The 21,826-nt window shown below is 40.5% G+C and overlaps 1 protein-coding gene across 14 annotated transcripts in view; it reads left to right on the top strand.

Annotated features, from left to right (window-relative positions):
• MCF2L (MCF.2 cell line derived transforming sequence like) overlaps nucleotides 1-21,826 on the top strand; it is a 143,174-nt gene that overhangs the window by 33,059 nt on the left and 88,289 nt on the right. The window contains exon 3 of one of the 14 annotated variants that reach the window (XM_072341319.1): nucleotides 889-1,074. The exons of 11 other annotated variants lie outside the window; for them this stretch is intronic. Coding sequence is in view for 2 of the 3 variants with exons in the window: in XM_072341205.1 (XP_072197306.1) it covers nucleotides 19,794-19,914 (121 nt within the window). In the remaining variant the exon portion in view is untranslated. Of the gene's footprint in view, nucleotides 1-888; nucleotides 1,075-19,677; nucleotides 19,915-21,826 lie in introns of those variants that run through there. 2 more of the 14 variants (XM_072341205.1, XM_072341297.1) reach the window with 2 other exon arrangements.

Genomic DNA, 21,826 nt, shown 5'->3' with positions numbered 1-21,826 from the left:
GCCATGCTCTCCAGCAGCATCCTGACTTCTGAAAATCGATTATCTGGGCAAATGGATATTTGGAGAATTAAGAACAGCCACAGTGCAGCACTGTGTCTCCTGCCACCCAGGCTGTGACTTCAGGGGCATAAGTTCTGCCCCCCCTTTGTGTACTGGGGGAACTTGCTAAGCACCTGTCTTACTAAAAATCTTTCAGCCCTTGAAATATTATTTAGCAGATGGAGAACGTGCACCTGGAAGTGACTGTCCTGGCTCTTTTGTAGTGCTTAATTCTTGCTGAGCCAGAAATGCGTCTTCTTTTCTTCTGACTCCTGCCTGTAACCGAGTGAATTTAAAGGGAAGGCAGTTTTACATATAAAAGACTGGGATAATTGATAGGGAAAATCACAAGCATGCACATAGCTGATCTTAAAAACAAATCTTCAGGCAACAGCCTTTGTTATTATAAACATTCAATGATAAATTAGACCATCTCTTTAAACAGTCTTATGTCTGGCTTCTGGGCTGGACACTGTGCTTTGCTTTGGTCATATTTTGTCCTGGGCTGCTGGTTGTTGCTCCATCCCACCTGTGTGGCTTGCCCCATCAGTCCAGGCTGCCTGCGTCACATGCCTGTGCTTTAACAGCTGCTTTTCCAGTCCAGCCTTGAATCAGGTTTTAGCCAATGCCGTACACTAAATGAATCAATGTGTTGTGTGACTCATTTATTTTCTCAGAATTTACCTTGCATGCATTGCTGCAGGCACAACGCCTCCTCTAGCAGTTGCTGGAAAGGCAGCTTCAGTGATCCCTACAGCTCTATGTGCTGCTGCACTGTGTATCAGTAACTGAATTGATAAATACCAGTTTCCATTATCTCAGTATTTTCAATTTCCATATTTACTGCAGTGAAGAATGAGAATTTGATGAATTCATCTGGAAAAAGGAGAACTAGGAGCTGGCTTGTCAGAGTCCCTGCCTGCCTCTGAGAAGAGCCTAAGCTTGACCAGACGTGTTGTGTGGGTCAGGGCAAAATTTACCCCTTTTAGTTCTTCTCACTACCGTGTAACGTGTACTTCTCTCTCTGGACACCAGGTAATTCTACTGAGTTGCATTTTCAGCTTCTAGTCATGTCGGTGACCTGGTTGCTGTTGCCCAACTGCCATAGCAATGGAAGTTTGAAACTTTTTTTCTTACCATTTTGACAGTTTTGGCACAAATTTTATTTGCACATTGCGCGTGTTTCTAAAGGCAAGGTACACTTATGCAAAATGTATATAAAATTCTTACAAAGATACTTCAGAACAAAACAAAAGCTCACATACAAGCACTCGATTAAGCACACAAAGATGAAGCACACTTCTGCTTGATTGGTAGATTTTCCCAGCTTTGCTTGAGGAGGATGGGAGAGCAGAAGAATTTAAGAGAAAGGAGGAGGATAGATAAAGGAAGCAAAACAGGTATGATGTGTTGGGTTGTGCAGCTACTAGGATGAAAATAGCTGGCAGAAATGAGGTGACATAAAAAGGATTTTCTGGATGTTTTGCCCATAGATAGTCATTTAGTAGGGCATGAGGCTGGGGGGCCCCTTACTACAATATGTCTGGGACACAATAGCTTTATGTTTAATAGTTATGAAGGAATATGACCTACATACACAGAATCACAAGAGTGATGAAAATTCATCATTGGTATTTAATTCATGCTTGAGAGGGTGCCAGGCTCTAATTATGAGACAGCTCCAGTCTGCTCAGTACCCAGACATTTGCTGTGACCCTGGCACAGCTGGTTTTGTTGGGAACAGACACGGTCAGAAAATCCCTTTTTGAGCTCTCTACAGAGACTACTGGAGCTGCAAGTGACCCGAGGGATGCAGTTTGGAGCTTTAATATTAGAGATTTAAAGGCAGAGAAAGGCAAAGAGCATCTGAGTGCATTGGAAAGAGCAAAAGGAGGGCACTGAAGTTTGTAGAGGCCAAAATGGTGTCAGCAGCTTGTAGAAAAAATCAGTCGTTTCCACATCTACCAAATCACTTGTGAAGTAACTTATGAAGGTAAGAGAAAATATAAACCAACAGATAGCATTCTGAGCTTTCTAACTGCATACATTCTTCATTTTCCTCTGCTGAGCCTCTTCAGCGTTTCTCACTTTCTTGCTTAGGAATACCCCAATTGCTTTGAGAGTACACTGCTTGGGGTGGGAGAGGATTATTAATAGAAACAGCTTCTCTCTGGTGTTGTATGAAGACAGAAGATGAATTATTTTAGTGTGGCAGGTGGAGGTGCTTTTTACATCTGTTTACATTTCGAACACCTACCAGGAATTAAAAAGGCTTATTAAAAACCGTGTGGCACAGAGGCTGCTATACATTTCATATCATGAGAGTGAAGGTATGCATTAAATACAGTGGTGTTAATTTGCTACTGTGTGCTTAGCATTTTACAGTACTACTAACAATTCCCATCCAGCCTTCTGAAAACTAGGAATGGTCTTTTCTGCATCCTACCACCTGCCTTTTAAAACATGGATACTGAAAAATGTCTCTTGGTTTTATTTACCATGATTTTTAATCATCTTCACCCCAGTGACTCATTCAGAGTGATCTAGGACTGTATTTGGTGAAGATTATGTCCGACATTTATATTTTGCTGTAAGGAAGCATTACCGGATCTGGTCAAAAAAGGCAGGATTTAGGTTTTTGTCCCCCAAGGAGGGCAGGAGTTGAGAGAGATCCAAAAGTGGTTTGAAGGGAAATACAGGTATTTGAGATAGTCCTGCAGAGTGTCTGCCAAGGAAGGAAGGAATCTGGGTGTTGCCGTTTGGCACTCACACCACGAAGAAGTCCTTCCTGTTCCTTTCCTTTCCCATCAAGCAGCTCCTGGCCTTTTGCACGTGGCCATTGCTTCAGCTGCTGCATTGCAGGTCTCTGCCCAGTGCAGCTTCTGGCCAAGATGGGAGGTGGGAGCAGGTAGAGGGTTGGGAGCGGGTCCATCAGAGGGCCACAAAGATGATCAGAGGTCTGGAGCACCTCCCTATGATGACAGGCTGAGGGAGCTGGGCTTGCTCATCCTGGAGAAGGCTGCAGGGAGACCTCTTTGCAGCCTTCTATTAATTAAAATGGGATTATAAAAAAGCAGGAAATCAACTTTTTACTTGGGTAGGTCATGACAGGACAAGGGGAACAGTTTTAAGCTCAAGGTGGGAAGGTTTAGATTGGATATCAAGGGGAGGTTCTTTACGGTGAAAGTGCTGGCACAGGCTGCCCAGAGAGACTGTGGATGCCCCATCCCTGGGTGTGTTCCAGGTTGGATGGGTCCCTGGGCAGCCTGGCCTAGTACTAGATCTGGAGGTTGGTGGTCCAGCCTGTGGTAGGGGACTGGAGTCTGGTGATCCTTGAGGTCCCTTCCAGCCTAGGCCATTCTATGATGATTCTACGAGACGAGCCACTCTGAGATTCTACGAGATGAGCCACTCTACGTGAGCTGCAGCCTTGGTTTTGGACAGCCAGCTGCAAATGTTCCTGTTGTGGGAGAGGTGTGTACTGAATTAATTCTGTGACATTACATAATTCAGCACGTCGTGTTTAGGTTTAAGGACATACAAGGAAAAAAAGGAAGCAGGACCACTTGTGCACCCACTCTCTGCTCCTCCCTAGCCCTCCTCTCTGGTCTCCAAGCCAGCTATGGAACAGTTGTGTAGGTGTTGGTTTTGTTTATTAGACCTCGTGGGGCCTTACAACCCTCACGTACACATTGGGAAGAGGAAGGCTCACAGACCAGCCCAGTTCCTGCTGCGTGGGCTGATATTCTGTGCAAGGAACTTGGCCTGTGCTGGATGCTGTGGTCTGCAGGCCCTCACCAGGTCCTGGTTTGCCCTGGGGTACCACAGGCCTTGCGCTGACTGCCATTTGCTGCAGGCGGAGTTACTCAGGAAGAAGTAATTAAAAGTTTCAATGATGGCTATGTTAATACCACAGATCTCAAACTTTGAAGATTATCATTGCATTCAGGAAAAATCTTAGTTGGAACTACTCATGCCTTTAGAAAGGGATTTTTTTTAGGGTCAAAGCCTGTTTTTTAGAGTGATGCTAATAATACATTAGTAAGTTATTAAGCTATGAATAAATGAAACTGTGTTTGTTTTAAAGGCTGCTCATCTGCTCTGTTCTATTTTCATTGCTGGGTATTGCTCCACACAGCCTGCCGAGCCCTTTGCAGATGAGCTGTACTGAACTTGACAGCTCCCTGCCTGGAGTAACTTGTTATCTCTGCGAGACACGGCAACAAAGGGAACATCAGATGAGCATGTTGGAATTGGTGAGGGAGGAGCAATTGTAGAGTGAAATAAGGTCAAGAATATTGCTGCACCAGGGCTGCACCATGCCTTCACAGCCTTGGAACAGTTTGTGGAGCTCTTAGGAGGGTGAATATGAGATGTGTGTCCCATGGTACATCTTAGCAAAGCTGCTCCCGTTTGCTGCATTTGGATCCCTACTGCAGTTCCCATCCAGCTTGGATTGCTGTGTCTCCTTTCTTCAGAATGGGATGGGGTGGGGTGAGGGGATGCAGTATGAAGCGAAGCATAAGATGACAAATCACCTTGTTGCCACCTGATAAACTGGGCCAATTTAAAGGAATTTTAATGAAGCATTTTTAATGAAGTATTGATTTTTTTGAGGCTTTCTGAAGACTCTTGTGCACCTTTTGCCACGTGTTTGCCCTTGGTAAGAATGAATTAGAATGTTATCCGTCTCAGAGTTTTAAGTCATATTTGTACCAGAAGGCAGTTCTCTGCTAACACTGCCAGTAAAAAGCAAGAAGAAAAAAATGACTGAAAAAGTGACTGACTGAAAAGCAAAATATAACGTGGTAAGAATTAGAAGTAATGTAACTGCTTACATGATTAAATAATTTCTCAACAGTGTCTACTTCAAAAGGTGTTCAGCAGCTTTAGGGAAGATTTGTCCCATGTAAAAATCCAATTCCATTTTGCAGTTAGAGACAGTTTGTATTTTAGCCTGTTCTCAAATAGTTTACACTCACTTTATCTGGCTCTCAATTGCCTAGGTAAGATTTGGAGATGCTTTTTACGAGTGCCAATATAATATCACACTTTATTTTGTATGTATTTGGAAAATGCCTCATTTGGTTCTCTGCAGACAAAGTTTGCACTTTCGGAAGTCTTGTCCCGACAACCTTTTTGCACTTACTGTGAAATACATCCCAACCTTTCCCTGGGTGAAGCAATGGATGTGAGGAGGGAGCTCTTAAGCACAACTTTCAAATCACTGGCAAACCCTCTGGCTGCATCTGAGGCTCTCATGAAGAGGATTTCTGTGCTATAGTTACTATGAAGGGAAAAATCAAACTCTTTGTGACTGTCTCATAATTTGTGTTTCCTGTGTTACTGCATCAAATATAGCCATCTCTTTGGAAGTTTACTTGTCTGGGTAAATCCCAAAGCTTACTGGGGTATTTTCTGGTAGAACATTACAATTGTTGATTTGTTTGCATGCAAATCTCAGATATCCTTCTCAATCTGAGTGTCATAGTGCTGTGGGTACTGGGGATTCTTGATTGTTTGGATCCAGTTGCTGGTCTGAGACTTGACTTGATGCATGCTTCTGTCAGCATCCGTTAATCTTGAGCTCTTTTACCATCTTAAGGCAGATTTCAGTGGGTGTTGTATCACGCTCTTAGTCTTCCATATCTTGTGAATTAGACATGTGACATTTCAGCTTATCCTCTCCCCTCTAGCTAAAGACTACTGCATCTTAAGCTGTAATACTCACACACAGTTTTCTTGTTTACTAAACATTTATTTTTGTTCCTGTAAAAGGTAGTCATACTTGCATTTTACATGGCACCACTTACCCCAAGTCTGTTGCAAAATTCTTTGTGCCTCTTAAACAAACATAAGGTATTTTATATGTCAAACAATATTTTTCAGAAGGCTTTGAAGAAAAAAACTGTAGAATAATGGGGGAATTCAAATAGCTGGTATGGATGAAACAGTCCTTGGAGTTAGTTAAGTACCAGACTTTTAACTCACAAAATGAGTAAGTAGGAGGCAGATTCATCCAGTGGTTGTTTTATGCTTTTATACTTATGTTATATATTTTCCTCTGCATCATTGTTTTCCTGACAATCTGAATGCAGTTCTACATGACCGTGTGCTATGTCTGAAGAAATAAATCCATGATAGGATGGTGATCTGGGAAGACATAAGCTTGAAAGACTGGTGCACAGATTGTAACTAAAAGTGTTATTTTTAGAATTACAGAATCATAGAATCTTTTGTGTTGGAAGGGACTCTTAAAGGTCATCTAGTCTAACTCCTCTGCAGTGAACAGAGACACCTACAACTGGATCAGGTTGCTCAGAGCCCCATCCAGTCTGACCTTGAGTGTCTCCAGGGATGGGACATCTACCACTTCTCTGAGCAACCTGTGCCAGTGCCTTACCACCGTTACTGTAGAAAACTGCTTCCTTATATCCAATCTAAATTGCTCCTCTTTCAGTTTGAAACAATTTCCCCTTCTTCTATCCAAACGGAACCTGCTAAACGTCCCCTTTCTTTTCATAGCTCTCCTTTAGATACTGAAAGGCCACTCTCAGGTCTTCCTGGAGCCTTCCCTTCCCAAGGCTGAACAGCCCCAACTCTCTCAGCCTCTCCTAGAAGGGGAGGTGTTCCACCCCTTGGATCATTTTTGTGGCCTTCCTCTGGATGGACTCCAACAGGTCCACATCTCTCCTGTATTGAGGACTCCACATCTGGATGCAGTACTCCAGGTGAGGCCTCACAAGCACAGAGTAGAGGAGTAGAGGGGCAGGATCACCTCCCTTGACCTGCTGCAGCCCAGGATGTGACTGGCTTTCTGGTCTATGAGGACACATTGCTAGCTTACGTCCAACTTCCAATCCACCAATATCCCCTTGTCCTTGTTTTGGCAGGGGTGTGCTTTATCCTTACATCCCCCAATTTGTACTGGTAGTTGAGTTTGCCACAACCAATGTGCAAGACCTTGTACTTGGCACTGTTGAACCTCATGAGGCTCTCCTGGGCCCTCAGCTCAAGCCTATCTATGTTTCTCTGGATGGCATCGCATCCCTTGGGTGTGTTAACTGCACCACACAGCATGATGTCATATGCAAACTTGTTAAGGGTGCACTCGATCCATTGTTGATGTTATAAATGAAGATGTTAAAGAGCACTGGTCCTAGTACTGGCCCCTGAGGGACACCACTTGTCACCAGTCTCCATCTGGACACTGAACCATTGATCTCCACTTTCTGGGTACGATCTCACATCCAGTTCTTTGCCCATCGAACAGTCCACCCATCAAATGCATATCTTTCCAATTTGGAGAGAAGGATATTATGGGAGACCATGTCAAAGGCCTTAATGAAGTCCAGAACATCATTGCTTCTTCCCTTGTGTGAGACTGTTTTGTTTCTTTAGAGAGCCATTAAATTTCTCCTCCCTTCAGGTTCAGTGAATATTAGCAATCACAACCTACAGATTTCCCATGGGTAATCCAAAATTATGTGGGAGAAAAAAAAACACCTGAAAAGCATTACTGCTTAATCACAAACTGTGTTGTGTTAATATGAGCCTTTAATTTCTGCAAATATTTTTAATGTTTGACATTTATCCTGTTCTGATCCAAAAAAGTCCAATTACTTGGCAGCTGTGTTGGTAGCCTTCATATAAGAAACATGCTTGTTCTGGTTTTTGGTGATGGGGGTTTTTCCCATTGAGAACGCTATACTGATAATAAACATCTTGCAGAGCTAAATTATTTATCATAGATGTTAACCAAGGACATTTTGATTCTTTACTGGCTCTTAACTTCTATTATTTATTTACATTACTTGCATAGTTAATGTGAGAAACACATGTTTTTGTACTTCCTGCTTTGTATATGCTCTCAGCTTTTGGTGCGGTGCAGTGTGATTAGATTCAAGGTCTCAAATTTATTCCTTCAGCTGGAAAAGTGCCTTAAATCATGGATCTGGGGCATAACATACACCCTGAAAAGCAAGCAAAGTTCACCCAAGATTGCCTGCTTGCCAAATGACTTATGTTTTCTCCTCTGGGGCCTTGCACTTTTTGATCTGTAGACCATAAATTATCACTTACAAAATCCTGTAAAAGCAAGTGACAGCGTTGTGTTTTACCACACTGGGCCAAGGAAAGGGGTGAGCTCCCAGCTCAGTGGTTCGGTGTTTCTGGGCACCTCAGCCAGCCCTTAGGCTGGAGATGGCTGTACCCTGTCCTCATGCTGTCTTTAAACCAGAAATTATGGGTTTAATGCATGTTATGAATAGAAAATTGTGGAGCGTTGGAGCTTATACTGGGTGCTCAAAGTTGTTTCTGCTGAACTTGGAATCAGTGTAAAGCAATAAAAAGCCAGCGAGTGGAAGGATGTTAACTGTGTGGGTAAGAGGTGTGACTGTTTGTCAGGACGTGAAGGAAGTGGATCCCACATCTTCACTGCTATAAAGAATTGCATCACTCGGTGGCTAACAATAAGGACTACTTCCGAGATAATTTGTTAGAGGGGCCCCCTTCAGAAAAGAAAGGGGATCTTGTTCAGCCAGTCCTTTAATGACTGTGTCTGTCCTTGGGCATCTGGGGGCAAGGAGGGTCTAATAGGCAGATGAATTTTAACAGAAAGCCTTTGTGTAAAATATATAGAAATATACATAAAAGAAGTATCTTTTATAACAGTTTTCAAGTAAAATGTAAAGTTGCAGGGCAAAAAAAGCACTGAAGTATTTTGTTCTGTATCAGGATTACCTCTCAGTAAATATTCTGAAGGTGGTACTTCCAACCTTTTTCCTGCTTTTGAAACCTCTTTCTGGTTAAATTATATTTGAAAGAGGTTGTTCAGCTGCATGTGTAAGAATATAAATACATTCAAAATGGATGGACTATGAGGAATTCTGTTCACTGTACTTGTCATCATGTGTAGTGATTATGTGGAGTCATAGGGTACACAAATTCAGAAGTCCAGTATTAATTCTTAGTTCTTTATTTCCTGAACACCAAAATAAGGATATATAATCCTTCAGTTAAGCAAACTGAATGGTGCTTTGGAAAACGAGAGGATTTGAAGTCTGTTCCTTGTTTTAGCCACTCATTTCAAATAAACTCATAATTTACTCTATTAATCTGTGATAACCTAATCAGGTGCCACAATCTGAAGGCTATGCACAGTTTGATTTGTTCAGCTCTCTTCTGCAGAAATACTGAGCAGAATTTCAATTGCCTTTGGTGAAAAATGCCAGTGGAAAGGTGGAGCCTCATTGCTTCACTTGCAGCCAGAAACTGTTTTACTGGGGAAATACTGAAACTTGCACAGATTTTAAATCTGCCTTAAATACATCTGCTTTACTTCAGTGTCTAAAAAAGCACATTTGAAGACTACTTTTCTCTCTTTTGATGAAGGAGTTTGTCTATTAGGCTTATAGTTCCAGTACTTTCTAACAACCATTAAATATATAATGTGACGTCTACCATTTATCTGCCTGTTTTCTGCACAGCTTGTAAATAATTTAATACTTTACCACTTTGCTTCTTCACATAGCTCTAAACTGTGGAAGATAAGATTCAGCTAAATTATTAATTTAATTGGAAATTGTAACAAGTGATACATATTAAGCACTGAAAATTGCTTCTTCTTTCCCTGGGGAGAGTACAAGCAGTGAAAGACAGCAAGGAAGCTAAACGGGCAATGCAATCACAGAATAGTTGGGACTGGAAAGGCCTTCTGGAGGTCATCTAGTCCAACCACCTCTTCCAAGCAGATCTGTTTACCATGGACTTGTTCAGATGAGAATCCAGGCTGGATGAGCAGCCTGGTCTAGTGGTTGGTGACCCTGTCCACAGCAGGGGGGTTGAAACCAGATGATCATTGTGGTCCTTTTCAACCCAGTGATTCTGTGAACATCTCTGAGGGTGGAGATGATGTTCCAGAAGTCTCCTTTGTCCTCTGATGTGTGGGCTAGGTACATGGGACCTGTTGCCTGGCCAGCTGTGGGGATTAGCAGCACGAAATATTTTCCCACTTGTTCAGCTCTTTTCACCAGAGCACACAGGTGGTGTACTAGTGCTATGGTGGCAGAGCTTACTTCTAGAGCAAAACATTTACTGCTCACTTTAAGTGGAGCTTTAACAGATCAGCACACACTGACTTTGTGAAGGTTTCTGGGTCTTACAACTTAAAATAATCTGACTTTATTTTTGTAGCAGTCCATTGTTTCTTTTTGTCATTTATTGGGTTTTGTTTTATTTTGCCATATTAATCTAAGATACAATGTAGTAGTTTTTACAGATTGGTTTTAAACATGGTATGTAGCTGCAAAGCAGGGGATGCTCCACTAGTGAAACCTGATGCAAAGAAGCTTGCATGGCACAATTCATTGTTTAATAAAGTGTTATATATATCATAGTTAAACCCATCTTCTGCAAAATTTCTGTAGACAGTGATAAGATTTTCCCTGATATAACTCTAGTTTGATTTGGGTTTATTTGGACTGGAGAACAGCTGGGAAGTTCTAGAAGGTGTGATTATTTTTAATCCTTAACAATCAATTTCACCTGCTTTTGACTCTCAGCATGTATCTGGGTTCCCACATGTTCTTCTGGTGGATAAGATCAGTATGCGTGACATCTTTCAGCTGTGCAGCCTGTACTTAAGGGTCAAAAATAAAAGATATCCTATGCAGATCTGTGCTCTGCCAATAGAGGAGCCTGGTGCCAGTGGTGTCTACGTGTTGCAGATCTGATCAAAGATTGCTCCTGTGACCAAGTCTCTGTTTAATGCTTGATTGCATGATGAAATGACTGCTTCCTGAAAAAGCCATGTCCTTGAACTTGGACTTCCACTGCTGGTTGTTTAGCACTTTGATAACTGTTGTCAATTGCACAAGTGAAACACCTGAGTTTGGAAGGGATATGTGAAGGGGGATTTGTGTGCAGGGACTAAAATGCACACAGTTTAATTGCACTGGGACACTATATATGCCATGGTAGATGGAATGGAAAGAGGAGGATCAAAATTGTCAGCTGGAAGGGATTTCAGCTTTCAGGAGCAGGTCGTGCTCCTCACAGATCCCAGCCTCTTCATCTCTGAAACCACATTTCCAGTATCAGTCTTCTAGTGTGAGCATTCTTGCTTTCTCTTCCTGAGTAATTCAACTTACTACATTCAGTTGTCTTCCTCAAACAAACTTGGGTGCAAAAAGTCAGTTGAGGATGAAGGAGGAGACCATGGGGTAATGATTTTAGCTGACACACTATTCAGAAATATATCCTTGTTGGAAAGCGGAGTATGTTTGTGTAACATTTCTTCTGTATGGGAAGAAACAAACACTGCTGGCACAGATCTACCTTTACTTGACAAGTTAGAAGCATCATTTAGTTTGGGGAAGAAAATCTGTGAATCCAAATATGACAAATAAGACCAAATTGTGGAAGGGAGGAAGAGGACATTGACTGGAATTGTTCTTAGGTTATACAGCTGTACAGCTACGGGAATCCCCATGGTGTACATTTGTAGGCTTTACTTACATGAAAGAATATGCAGGAAAATGTTTTTGCTCAAGTGTAGGCTATCATTTTTTGTGATGTCTTGACCTTTTCTTACTGGTTAGTGTTGATGATAACAATGTTGTTTCTCTCAGTGTTTTCTCTCAGCGAGACCACATCAGGAGGTGACCATGTCACTGCTTCTGCTTAACATATTTAATTCACCAAATCTTCCATGTCTTTCAATAGATTTGATGTAATAATATACTTGAAGACTGCAACTTCAATGAAATATTTGCCCATTGTTCTTTTGTTTGAGTTCGAAGTGCGCAGCCATAGTGATCAGCAGTACCAAAACCATGTAAATATCTCTCCTGAAGAACTCTAAAAGTACAGGGATAGATGGCAACAAGAAAGCACTACACATCTGAGGAAATAATGATGATAAATCTTCCCAACCTTCAAATCGATAGGTCTCTATAATGTCAGCACCTTTCCATTCTTTTCATTTTGTGCCAAGGTAATTGGCTTCTTTAATAAGGAGCCACATCTTGTGTTTCTGCCCTGCTTTTCCTACCTGAAACATGATCATGTAAAATTCACAATGCAGCACAGAAATGAGGAAGAAACCCCTGGTAACAGGAATACTCCCTTTGGCAGCAGCATGGAGCTATGTCCAATAAAGTGCCTATGTTACTGTGGCAGCGTTCAGTGTTGGCACTTGCCGATAACATGCTATAGATGGAATGTGTTTCTCGTTCTTTCTAAGAATTACATCATAGTAACTGCATATCACACTGTGTTTGTTTTACGTTTTCAGAAGGAAAATTGTCTTGATTCTTAGTTATCAAAGAGCTTTTCATTTTTTAACTTAATCACAGACTTGTCCTTGGCACTGGCAGTTCCAGATGGTCAAAAAAACCCTTGGTCGCTTTCTTAGTGTATATTTAGATCCTTTTGCTTGAATGTCTTTAATTATGACTGCATAATTAAAACCTCTATTAGAACTGGCTAGCTGATAAGCAGAATGAAGGAAACTAACTCTGATCTGGCTCAACTTGGACTGTCTATCTAGTAAAATGTTGACAGTCCCACTGGTAACTCCCTTAATCCCAGTTCAATTAAACATGTTTATCTGTACATGGGAAAAATCCCATTTTGCTGGAGTTCTACACAAGCAGCCATCAAAATCAGCAGTTAAGGAATTTTTTGTGTTTATTAATATTACAAAAATCTCCCTCTTTCTCCAGACACTTGTGTGGTGTATCACTTTTGCATCCCTAAGGCATTTCAGAAAGTTTCAATGTGCTGCGTTGGTAACAGTTGCCTGAGAAAAATTATATTAGTTCTTATAGCCTAGGGATTTTTATAGCATTTCTGAAAGGTCCCTAAAAGGTATTATGTATGGCTGCATACCAGCTTTGTGGAGTATTAATTGCAGTGTTTCTTTTGTGCCGACTGGATTACTGCCATATAAATTTGCAATTGGTGCAACAGTGCATGCGGAAGAATTTCAAAGCATCTACTCAGCTGAAAACTCTTTCACCTTATTAATTTACCATTCATAAGGAGACTAAAGAGAGAGGATTGTGAAATGTGGAAAAGGATTAAAATCTGAAAGGGAAGAGGTGAGAGCTGAGCGCAGGATCACTTGGATCCAAGGCACACAGCAAGAGCAAACTTTTTTCAGAGGGAAACAGCAATAGCAGAGACAGAGAGCTCAAAGGCTGCTTGTGGCTTATGGTGTTGTGGAAAGATGATGTCAGCTCTTTGTGCAGGTGCACAATAGTGAGTTTTTACTGCACACATTAGACACATTAGAGAACATAAAAAGCTATAGTAAAGTCCACCACTTCTAGGAACTGTATAGATGCATAGGTACAGCAGCCCGCAATACCATATTCCACATTTTGTATTGTGGAAGGAACTGTCTTCAGGAAAAAACCTACTGAAAACCCTCTAACCTACCAAGTTCGGCAGTGTTCTGAAACTGAAGTTTCAGTAGTGGGCTGAACTTCAATGTGGCAGACCATGCTGGGAAAACAAGTGGTACCCAGCAATGGTATAAACACATATGAGCCCCTCCTCTTCCTCTCTTGCTGCTTCTGCCAGCAGTTAACCCAGTGAGTAAGTACTATGTACCTACTCTATTCAGTTATTAAAAGATACTACTTTTAAGCTCAAACTCATTCTTTTGAAAGTAAATCACATACTCCTCAACCTAAGCTACTGTTCTTTCAGCATTGAATTTTGGCTTTCTGTCCCTAGCTGGTTCTGCACAGAGCTGTTTGTTAGAAGTCCAGTAAATGCTGTTGACTGCATTTATTATTCTGTTAAACATATGTTTATATATATGTATATACACACATATATATATGGATATAATTGGCTTTCGAAAAAAGATTCTTCATTTCTCTGCCATTGTTTTACCCAGTTCATGTCAGTAGCATCCCCTTACCCATGGCTTCATGGCTTCCAGGCATGACAGGTACATGGTGGGACAGAGATTCCATGGTCTCCACCCCTTTCTTTCTCCTTTTGTCTGAGAAATCCCTTCTCAGCCACCTACCTTGGTTGTCTCCTTCCCTTGCATTGTTTTTATAGCCTCAACAACAGGCAACTGGGTGAAGAACGAACATGGGTTGGGAGTGTGAAATCATGGGAATTAGAATTAATCTTATGAAATTAATATGAATAATGATGTGGAAATACAGAAATAATTTATGCTAGCAACCCTATCTGAATGGGCTCATTTTCTTCACCCACTTTCACTTCTGACCATAAGCTGGACCTCATGCCTCTGGCAAAACTGCTCAATGGTGTCATTCAGCAGGCCATTTTACCTGATAAAATTGAAGTACATGAATGACTTGGAGGTAGCAATTGCTTAATTACCTCTAATGTGGTCCATTACCTCTGGCTTTGGACAGGTACTGGCTACTCACTCAGCATTTCCCCTTTCTGGCCTTCTGGCCTAAACCAGGACAAGCATAGTTTTCATGCTCTTTCCAAAGGCATCTTCTGTAGTTTTGAAGCTGATTGCAAGTTGCCTTCTAAAGTTACTACATTGAAAGATAAACAAGAAGTTCAGTCTTGCAGAATGTCCAACCTCACCTTGCCTAGCTGGCAACATACATTTCTTGCCTTCCTTTTTTTGTGTGTGTGAGCAAATGTGATTTTCTGAGTATTTTTGATCCCTAATGTTGGAGTAACTTGTTTCTTCAGAGACAGTTGTCAAGTTTATTACTAACCCATAGCAAATTCAGATATGCGGGATAAAATTGCTTAAATTAGAGGGGCAGATGATAGGCTTTAAAAGCTTCATAGTTGTCTTTACAGTGGAATACTAACACTTTCAGAATATTGAAACCCTCATTTTATATTTTGCAATCTTTTTTCATGTTGTGCACTTAATGTTACAAAATAATCCGTATTGATTTTAGGATTTATTTGATATGGTAATAGCTGAACTCTATTCAAGCAATTGTTTTAAAGCAAGAGTGGCAGCTGTGGTGCAGCAGCATAATGTGTAATTATAAATAGAATGAAGGCTGCCCATTTATCCCAGCCCCTTTTCCACTTACATTCATCTGATGCTGAGGCTTTTTACAATCGTGGTTTGTCTCTGAGCACGCTTGGTTAGGGTTAAGCTTGGACAATTAAACTAATTTGTTCATGTAAACTAATTCAAGATTTGCCTGTAGAGTTCTTATAAAATTTAATAATAATTTCACCTCAAGACTTTAATAAATTAATACCAATGTATTGTGAATATTTATCTCTATCTGATAGTTACAGATGTTAGGAAACATTGAGTTTGTAAAAGCTTTTAGGTTCACTTGGATATATATCAGTTAATCCTTATTTCTGAGTTTTCTCACCAGTTAAAGTCTTATCTTATTCCTTCTTGTATGTCATAGTATTCTTAATAAGTGTGATTTCAGTTCACAGATTCTCTAGTCTACGTTGTGGGAGACCTATTCTCTTTAAGTTAATATATTTTGGAGACAATATTCTAGGCTAAAACTGAAATACATGAACACCTATCAAATTTTAGTAAGTATAAAAATAGGATAGTTAAAAGATGTACCTAAACTTCATATCAGTCTCACCCACATTGAAAGAGGAAGAGTCATTCTTTTCTTGTATCCTCAGCATCATGGAGTAGTGATTTATTTCTCAGGTTTTCTCTTAGATATTCTCTCAATGTTTTCCTTCTACAACAGCCCTGTAGTGTTTCTAGATGCAAAAATATCAAGTTCTGTGTCTTTGAAATCTCAGCTACTCTTCCTTTATCATTTAAAATCTGCCTCTAGTGGACTCTTCTTTGTTTTAGCTTAATGATTAGCCCCTGGGATGGATTAATTTTTGTCAACTTGCTTTTCATTTGAAAAATCAACACATTACTTATCATAATTTGACATCTAACTATGGTTATATGAAAGCTCAGGACTAACTATCGTAACAACTAGTATTCCCTTGTTATGGCATATCTTTGTAAAATGGGTTACATTTCAGATCAGAAGTAACTTGCGTATCTTTTTAATGTGTGCAAAACAATTTTTATTCAGTAACATAGTACAAGTCCAAGTGAGATGTTTGTGCTACCATTTTCAACTAAGCAAGTATCATTTTTGTGCAGAGATAACTAATGGAGCATGGTTTAAACAGAGAAAGCTAAACAACAGATCTCCTATGGTGTGCTTTTCTTCCCCCTCATTTAATTTCCACTATTACTGAAAATGCATCAAGACTGAAAGATACACGTGGCACTTGCACCTTTTTTCTAAAGACTGAGATTTAGTTTCTATGTGTTTGTTTTTTTCGTGTTTCAAGAAGCAGCAATTTCAGAACTGTTTTTGCATATGTTATGTTCAAGTACACCATATAATCTTCACAGTCTTTTATGTTCTTCATGCAAGATCTCTCTTGCACTCCTCTGTATTCTCATCAGAGATGTGATGGCCCTTCTGATATTAAAGTTTCTCTGCAGAGAATCATTTACCTGCAGGGGCTTAAGAGAAAATAACAGGATAGTCTATGGGTATAGATCTCATGGATGGTCTCCTGTACTGTGTGCACAGTGGGATCTTGAAGTGGGTTGTAGGAGGTTCCATGCATGATATCTTGCCTATGAGATGCAGTCTTTTCCCCAACAAACGAGATATAAAATCAAGAAGAAATATCAACGCTGGTAGCAGTGACTTACCAGCAGGCATGAAGATTAATCTATTCTGAATGGAAGAAACAGGGGAACATTAATCTGTGTGCTAATGCAGTGCTGATTCTGCTGTCAGAACTTTTGCACTGTACTGCTAGGAGGTAAATGTTGTCATGTAATGTGAACTTTTCAGAGTGTTTAATGTAAGGATATAAGGAGGGGTCTGTAAATACTTGTTAAGATGTGGGGGGAAAATCATATTAGGGTGTTTGAGATGTTCCAGAAAGATAAGGCTCCCGTACCAACAAAAAGATTAAAAGGAACAAGGAGAACATCCAGCAGTGATGAAAGTGATGGCAATTTAACTTAATAATCTCTTAGAAAACTTGAATTTTGCAAGAGTTCCTGGAAAGAATTACAGAGAGGATACAGATGTAATTCAGCATGGCTGCTGTGAACGTGTGCCTACAGTCAAAAGCAGACCCAGAGATGGAGCTTGAGAAAAATACAAGCCATTTCATTGCCGAGATTTTGTTGACTGCATTGAGCAGTTTGTGGCCACTTAGATTTTCACAGAGTAGAAGCGTTGCCCATCAAATACTACTGTTTATATGATATGAAAGAAAAAATAGATGCTGGTCTACTTGGATCTGCCATATAATACTCAAAGAATATTACCATCTTTAAACTCCTAAGGGGTTTCCTGATGCTGTACAGAGCAGAGAAGAAACTCTTCTAATACAAGCTTTTGTTATAGTAATGACAACAGCGAGGGAAATTATTCTGGTTATTTTCCTGGAGATAGAGACGGCTTCTGTTTGGAAAACACTGCGTTACACCATCTGTTTCCTTCTGATTGCACTCTACTGCAGCCATTGTTGTGATTAATTTTTTGCTTCTAGGCACATATCTGACTGCTCAAAAGAAGATTAAAAGCTTGTTTTGTGGATGGGGATATAGCTAATGGCTAGCTTTCGGTAGGATTTTGTGTACTTAACAACTTTACAACTCAAGTCATCAATCTTCCGTGTGCATTAAATATAGGAAGAAAGCAAGGAGAACATTTTTATGCTTCATTGTAATAATCCCTGTCGATGAGGTGTGCACCGTGTGCCACTAACGTCGCAGTACTCTCAATGCCCCACTGGGACAGACACTATTCTGGCTGGTGCCTTGGCTGCTAGAGGGTGACATGCAGTCTTATCCTGTTCCACTCAATGGCCAGACTAGCCCCTTTTTGGGCAGGAGACTGGTGTGCCCCAAAAGCTCCAAAGGAGTGGACTGCTTGCCAGGAAGAACACCAAGTGAAGAGCAACCCCAGAAAATGTGGCATTTATGTCTAACAGTGATTCTCTGTCTCTTCGAGTTGCATTCTCTTTTGTTTGAATCCTAAATAAGCAGTACAGTGGTGGTGTGCATTGTGGTGATTTCCCATCAATAGGATCTTCCCTTCCTTCCTTCCTTTCTTCTTTTTAATTCCTCTATTACTTAAATAAGCCTGAATTGCCTTTGATCCAGGATCACAACTGCATTATGCAGGGTCCGTTTTTCTTATTATAATGAACTTGGGGAAATAAGTAATATTTGAATGAAATACATTAGTTATTATTCATTTTTCTACCTCTCTTGATCATAACATTTCAAGACTGTCAAATTTGTCTGTGATTACATGTTGAAAGTCAAGCATTTTCTCCTCTGCTAGCCAGCTACCTTCAAGCTAGTATTTTGTACTAAGTTATTTAATGTTTACTTCAGTGTAACTTAAGCAAGTTTGTTGTAATTTGCTTTCAGAATAATGATCATTGGGAGCCAGATTAGAATACTTTTTCAGTCTGATATGCACAGAGCTATATATGGGGTTGTGGTAGATCTGTAGCCACACAGGACACAGTCAAACAGAACTGAGAGGAAAATGTTGACTGCCAAGTAAAGCACTATTATCAATTTCCTCTCTCCTGCACTGAAAGAGACAGGGGGAACAGACAGTGTAGGGTTTCCTGATGTGTTTTAAGAAAGCATGGGATTAATTTCCCCTCCCTTCCTTCCTATTAGTTGTTTCTCAACTCCCAGGAAGATTCAGACTTTTCTTGTGAGATCTTTCTGCTTGCAGATCCTGGAGATACGCTCAGCCTTTGAGCAGCTTGCTTCTTGCATCTGTATCAATTTGGAGAGAGGGAGAAGAGATCGGTGATCGGTCTGACTCAGGATAGATGAACAGAAGAGTAATTTCTAATTAACAACATTGTATTGCCAATGGTATTTGCTTTACTTTGCTGGCATAAGCACAGTGCAGGCCCCTGGGGGAGAGGGGATGCTTCAGACCAAGAACTAGGAAACACAGCGAGTGTCAGCAAGAAATTCCTGCCCGTCTAAGTGCTGAGAGCAAGACCGTGTGAAAGACCTTCAACTGTCCTTCTTCACTACAAACCTCAGCACCCTGTGCAGCTACTGAGCCTCTCCTCTCAGTAACGAGAAGGATGTGAAGACCCCAGCAGCAGGGCCAGTTGCTCAGGATGAAAAGCGGCTTTGGAATTCTGATGGACTGGATTCTTTGAGGGAGCTTTTCTTCAGCTGAAACAGCTGCTGTTTTGGATGAAACATTGAAGACCAGACAGCTCTGTGCTATTTTGAAGTTTCATCTGATAATCCAACCTGCTTATGTGAGAAGCTCTGCTTCCTTTATTCATATTGGTCGCACTGCAGACAAGAAAACAGGCTGTAAGCAGTAGCAAGATGCCCCATCTACCTGCTGCGTGAAATTTGCTATAAACGGAGGAGATCTTGCATCTTTGTGTGGAAACTATCCAGCATTTTCTGTCCATTAACTACAACTATTTTTTCTCTTTTCTTTGTAGTAAAAACAGGGGTGGGTTTCTGAGGAAAAGCACATCTGATACAAAAAAACTGAACTGCATCTATTTTCAGTTCTTTAGAGCTGAGTTGGTTTTTTTGTTGCTGTTGTTTTTTGTAGTGCTTGAATTTAACAAAGAAATCTTCTGTTCCATTGACACTTACAAGCAAAATCAGTATTTCAGTGCAACAGAAGTGTGCTCTTCTGAAGAGCTGATTTTTATTTCCTTCAGTGAATAACTTGCTGAAGACACAGAGATACGCATCCATGTCGCAACGTCAGCTTTCGAAGGATGGACATGAAAGTCGCTTTAGGATCCTACCAAGGATCAGCCAAATCCTTCACAGTAGAAGGCGCTCGCGAAGTCACACGCTCCAAATAAGCTCTGGTGAGGTGATTGTGTAGTTGATCCTATATTGTGATTTACCTGTGCACAGAATGTTTTCATTTAAGTTTGAGTAACATATATGAGGTGCGTAGAAGCAATAAGGAGCCTCCTAATGGGCTTGGCTTGCTGATTTTCACAACTCCAGTGATTCTTGCAGGAACTAGCATGTTTTCTCAAAGTATGCTCATGCAGGGATCCAGCATCCATTATAGTTAAAATATATCTATCCATATTAGATGTTACTTGTGTGTAGTGATTACTCACTGTCACTTACAGGAGAAAAACGTATGTATGTGCATGCAGTTTTATTTTTCCTTGCAGCTCCAGATGTATGACAGTATCTAACAAACACAGATCGTAATGCTTTACATGAACCTCCCTTCAGTACTGTAAAAGAACTTCATTGAGTGTTCCACTCTTAAAAACACAGTCATAGAACTCTTTGAGTTGGAAGGGAACTTTAAAGGTCATCTAGTCCAACTGCCCTGCAATGAACAGGGACAACATAAGTAACTGCACACACACAAAAAAAAAACCAACCCTTTAGCTGTATTCAAAACTCAGGAAGCCTCCAATCTTTGAAGGTAATGTACCAAATTTGGGACTTGCTAACGTTTAGTCAGCCTGAAGGCTTGTTTCATACAGTATGTTGTATAAGCATATCTTAGTATAAGTGAAAAGTATAAGTCTTTCCATTTAGTAAAGCGATGTTTAGATGAGGTTTTTCCCTGAGATAGGTTAACCTTGACTGGCTGAGGTGAGACCAAACAGGTTTTTCAATAATTAATGAATCCTTTCCTGGTTTTATATATACAGCAATTGGAGTCAAAATACGCTTAGCAACTTTTTTTAGTAAGTGTAAATTTTTCAAAGCTCTCAGTGTTCCTTTTTTTTTGTGTGTGTGTTGACACTTGTCTTTGGGAAAAGTTAGGAAGAGACAAATGCCTGTATGGTGTTTTCTTTTGCTCCCCTTCCTTTGTGCTGTGCTCACTGAGTCTTTTGTAATCTGTGGTGCTTGGAATGAAAATCATGTGCTTTTTTAATAGTTCCTCTCCTCTCCTCTCCTCTCCTCTCCTCTCCTCTCCTCTCCTCTCCTCTCCTCTCCTCTCCTCTCCTCTCCTCTCCTCTCCTCTCCTCTCCTCTCCTCTCCTCTCCTCTCCTCTCCTCTCCTCTCCTCTCCTCTTTTTTTGTAACTTTCCAAATGCAAGTATTTTACCTTTCCTGACTTAGCTGATCTCAGTATTCTTGAGGCCAAGGTTTGGTACCTTTAGGAGTGCTAACTAATCATCAAAATCCAACAGTTCATTCCATTTTGATCAGACCAGAAAAAAGTTTTATGCTAATTGCTGGTAATAACAGTAAAAAAAAGTGGGAGGAATTCAGCCATATCTAAAGCATATGGGATGCAGCATTTCAAACCAGAGCAAAACAAGGCTTCCTCAAGTTTAGCCTTTATTTAGGATTCAACCATCACTCACTTGTGGTCATGCTGCAGTTAAATTCAAAATGTAACCCTAAAAATGCTCACTGGCACTATTTTTGAACATCTACTTACTTCTGAGTTTTGGGTGTCTGCTGGCCATTCATGAAGGAACTGGTGCAAATACCAAGTTTATGTAAAACTTTGAGTGCACAGGAGAAAAGCGTGGATTTAATATATTGAACATGTACTCATGTAAAGAAAAATCCTCATTTTAGGCTGATAGGAATTAGATTTCTGATATAAATCTTATAATGCTATACAATTATGTCTTAGAGGTTCTTTTCACTACGTATGGATGTGTACAGTCAGAAAAATATATGATTCTGTAGAAAGCTATCTCTCTTTATTATTACTATGACAAAACTCCTTTTGACTGTGCTGCCGTCTTTTCTTTTTGACGTCTACAAGTATGCAAAAATTCTGTTTCCC

Source organism: Excalfactoria chinensis, chromosome 1 (assembly GCF_039878825.1).
Source record: "Excalfactoria chinensis isolate bCotChi1 chromosome 1, bCotChi1.hap2, whole genome shotgun sequence".
Classification (NCBI taxonomy): Eukaryota; Metazoa; Chordata; class Aves; order Galliformes; family Phasianidae; genus Excalfactoria; species Excalfactoria chinensis.
This window is presented reverse-complemented; position numbering and strand designations above follow the sequence as displayed.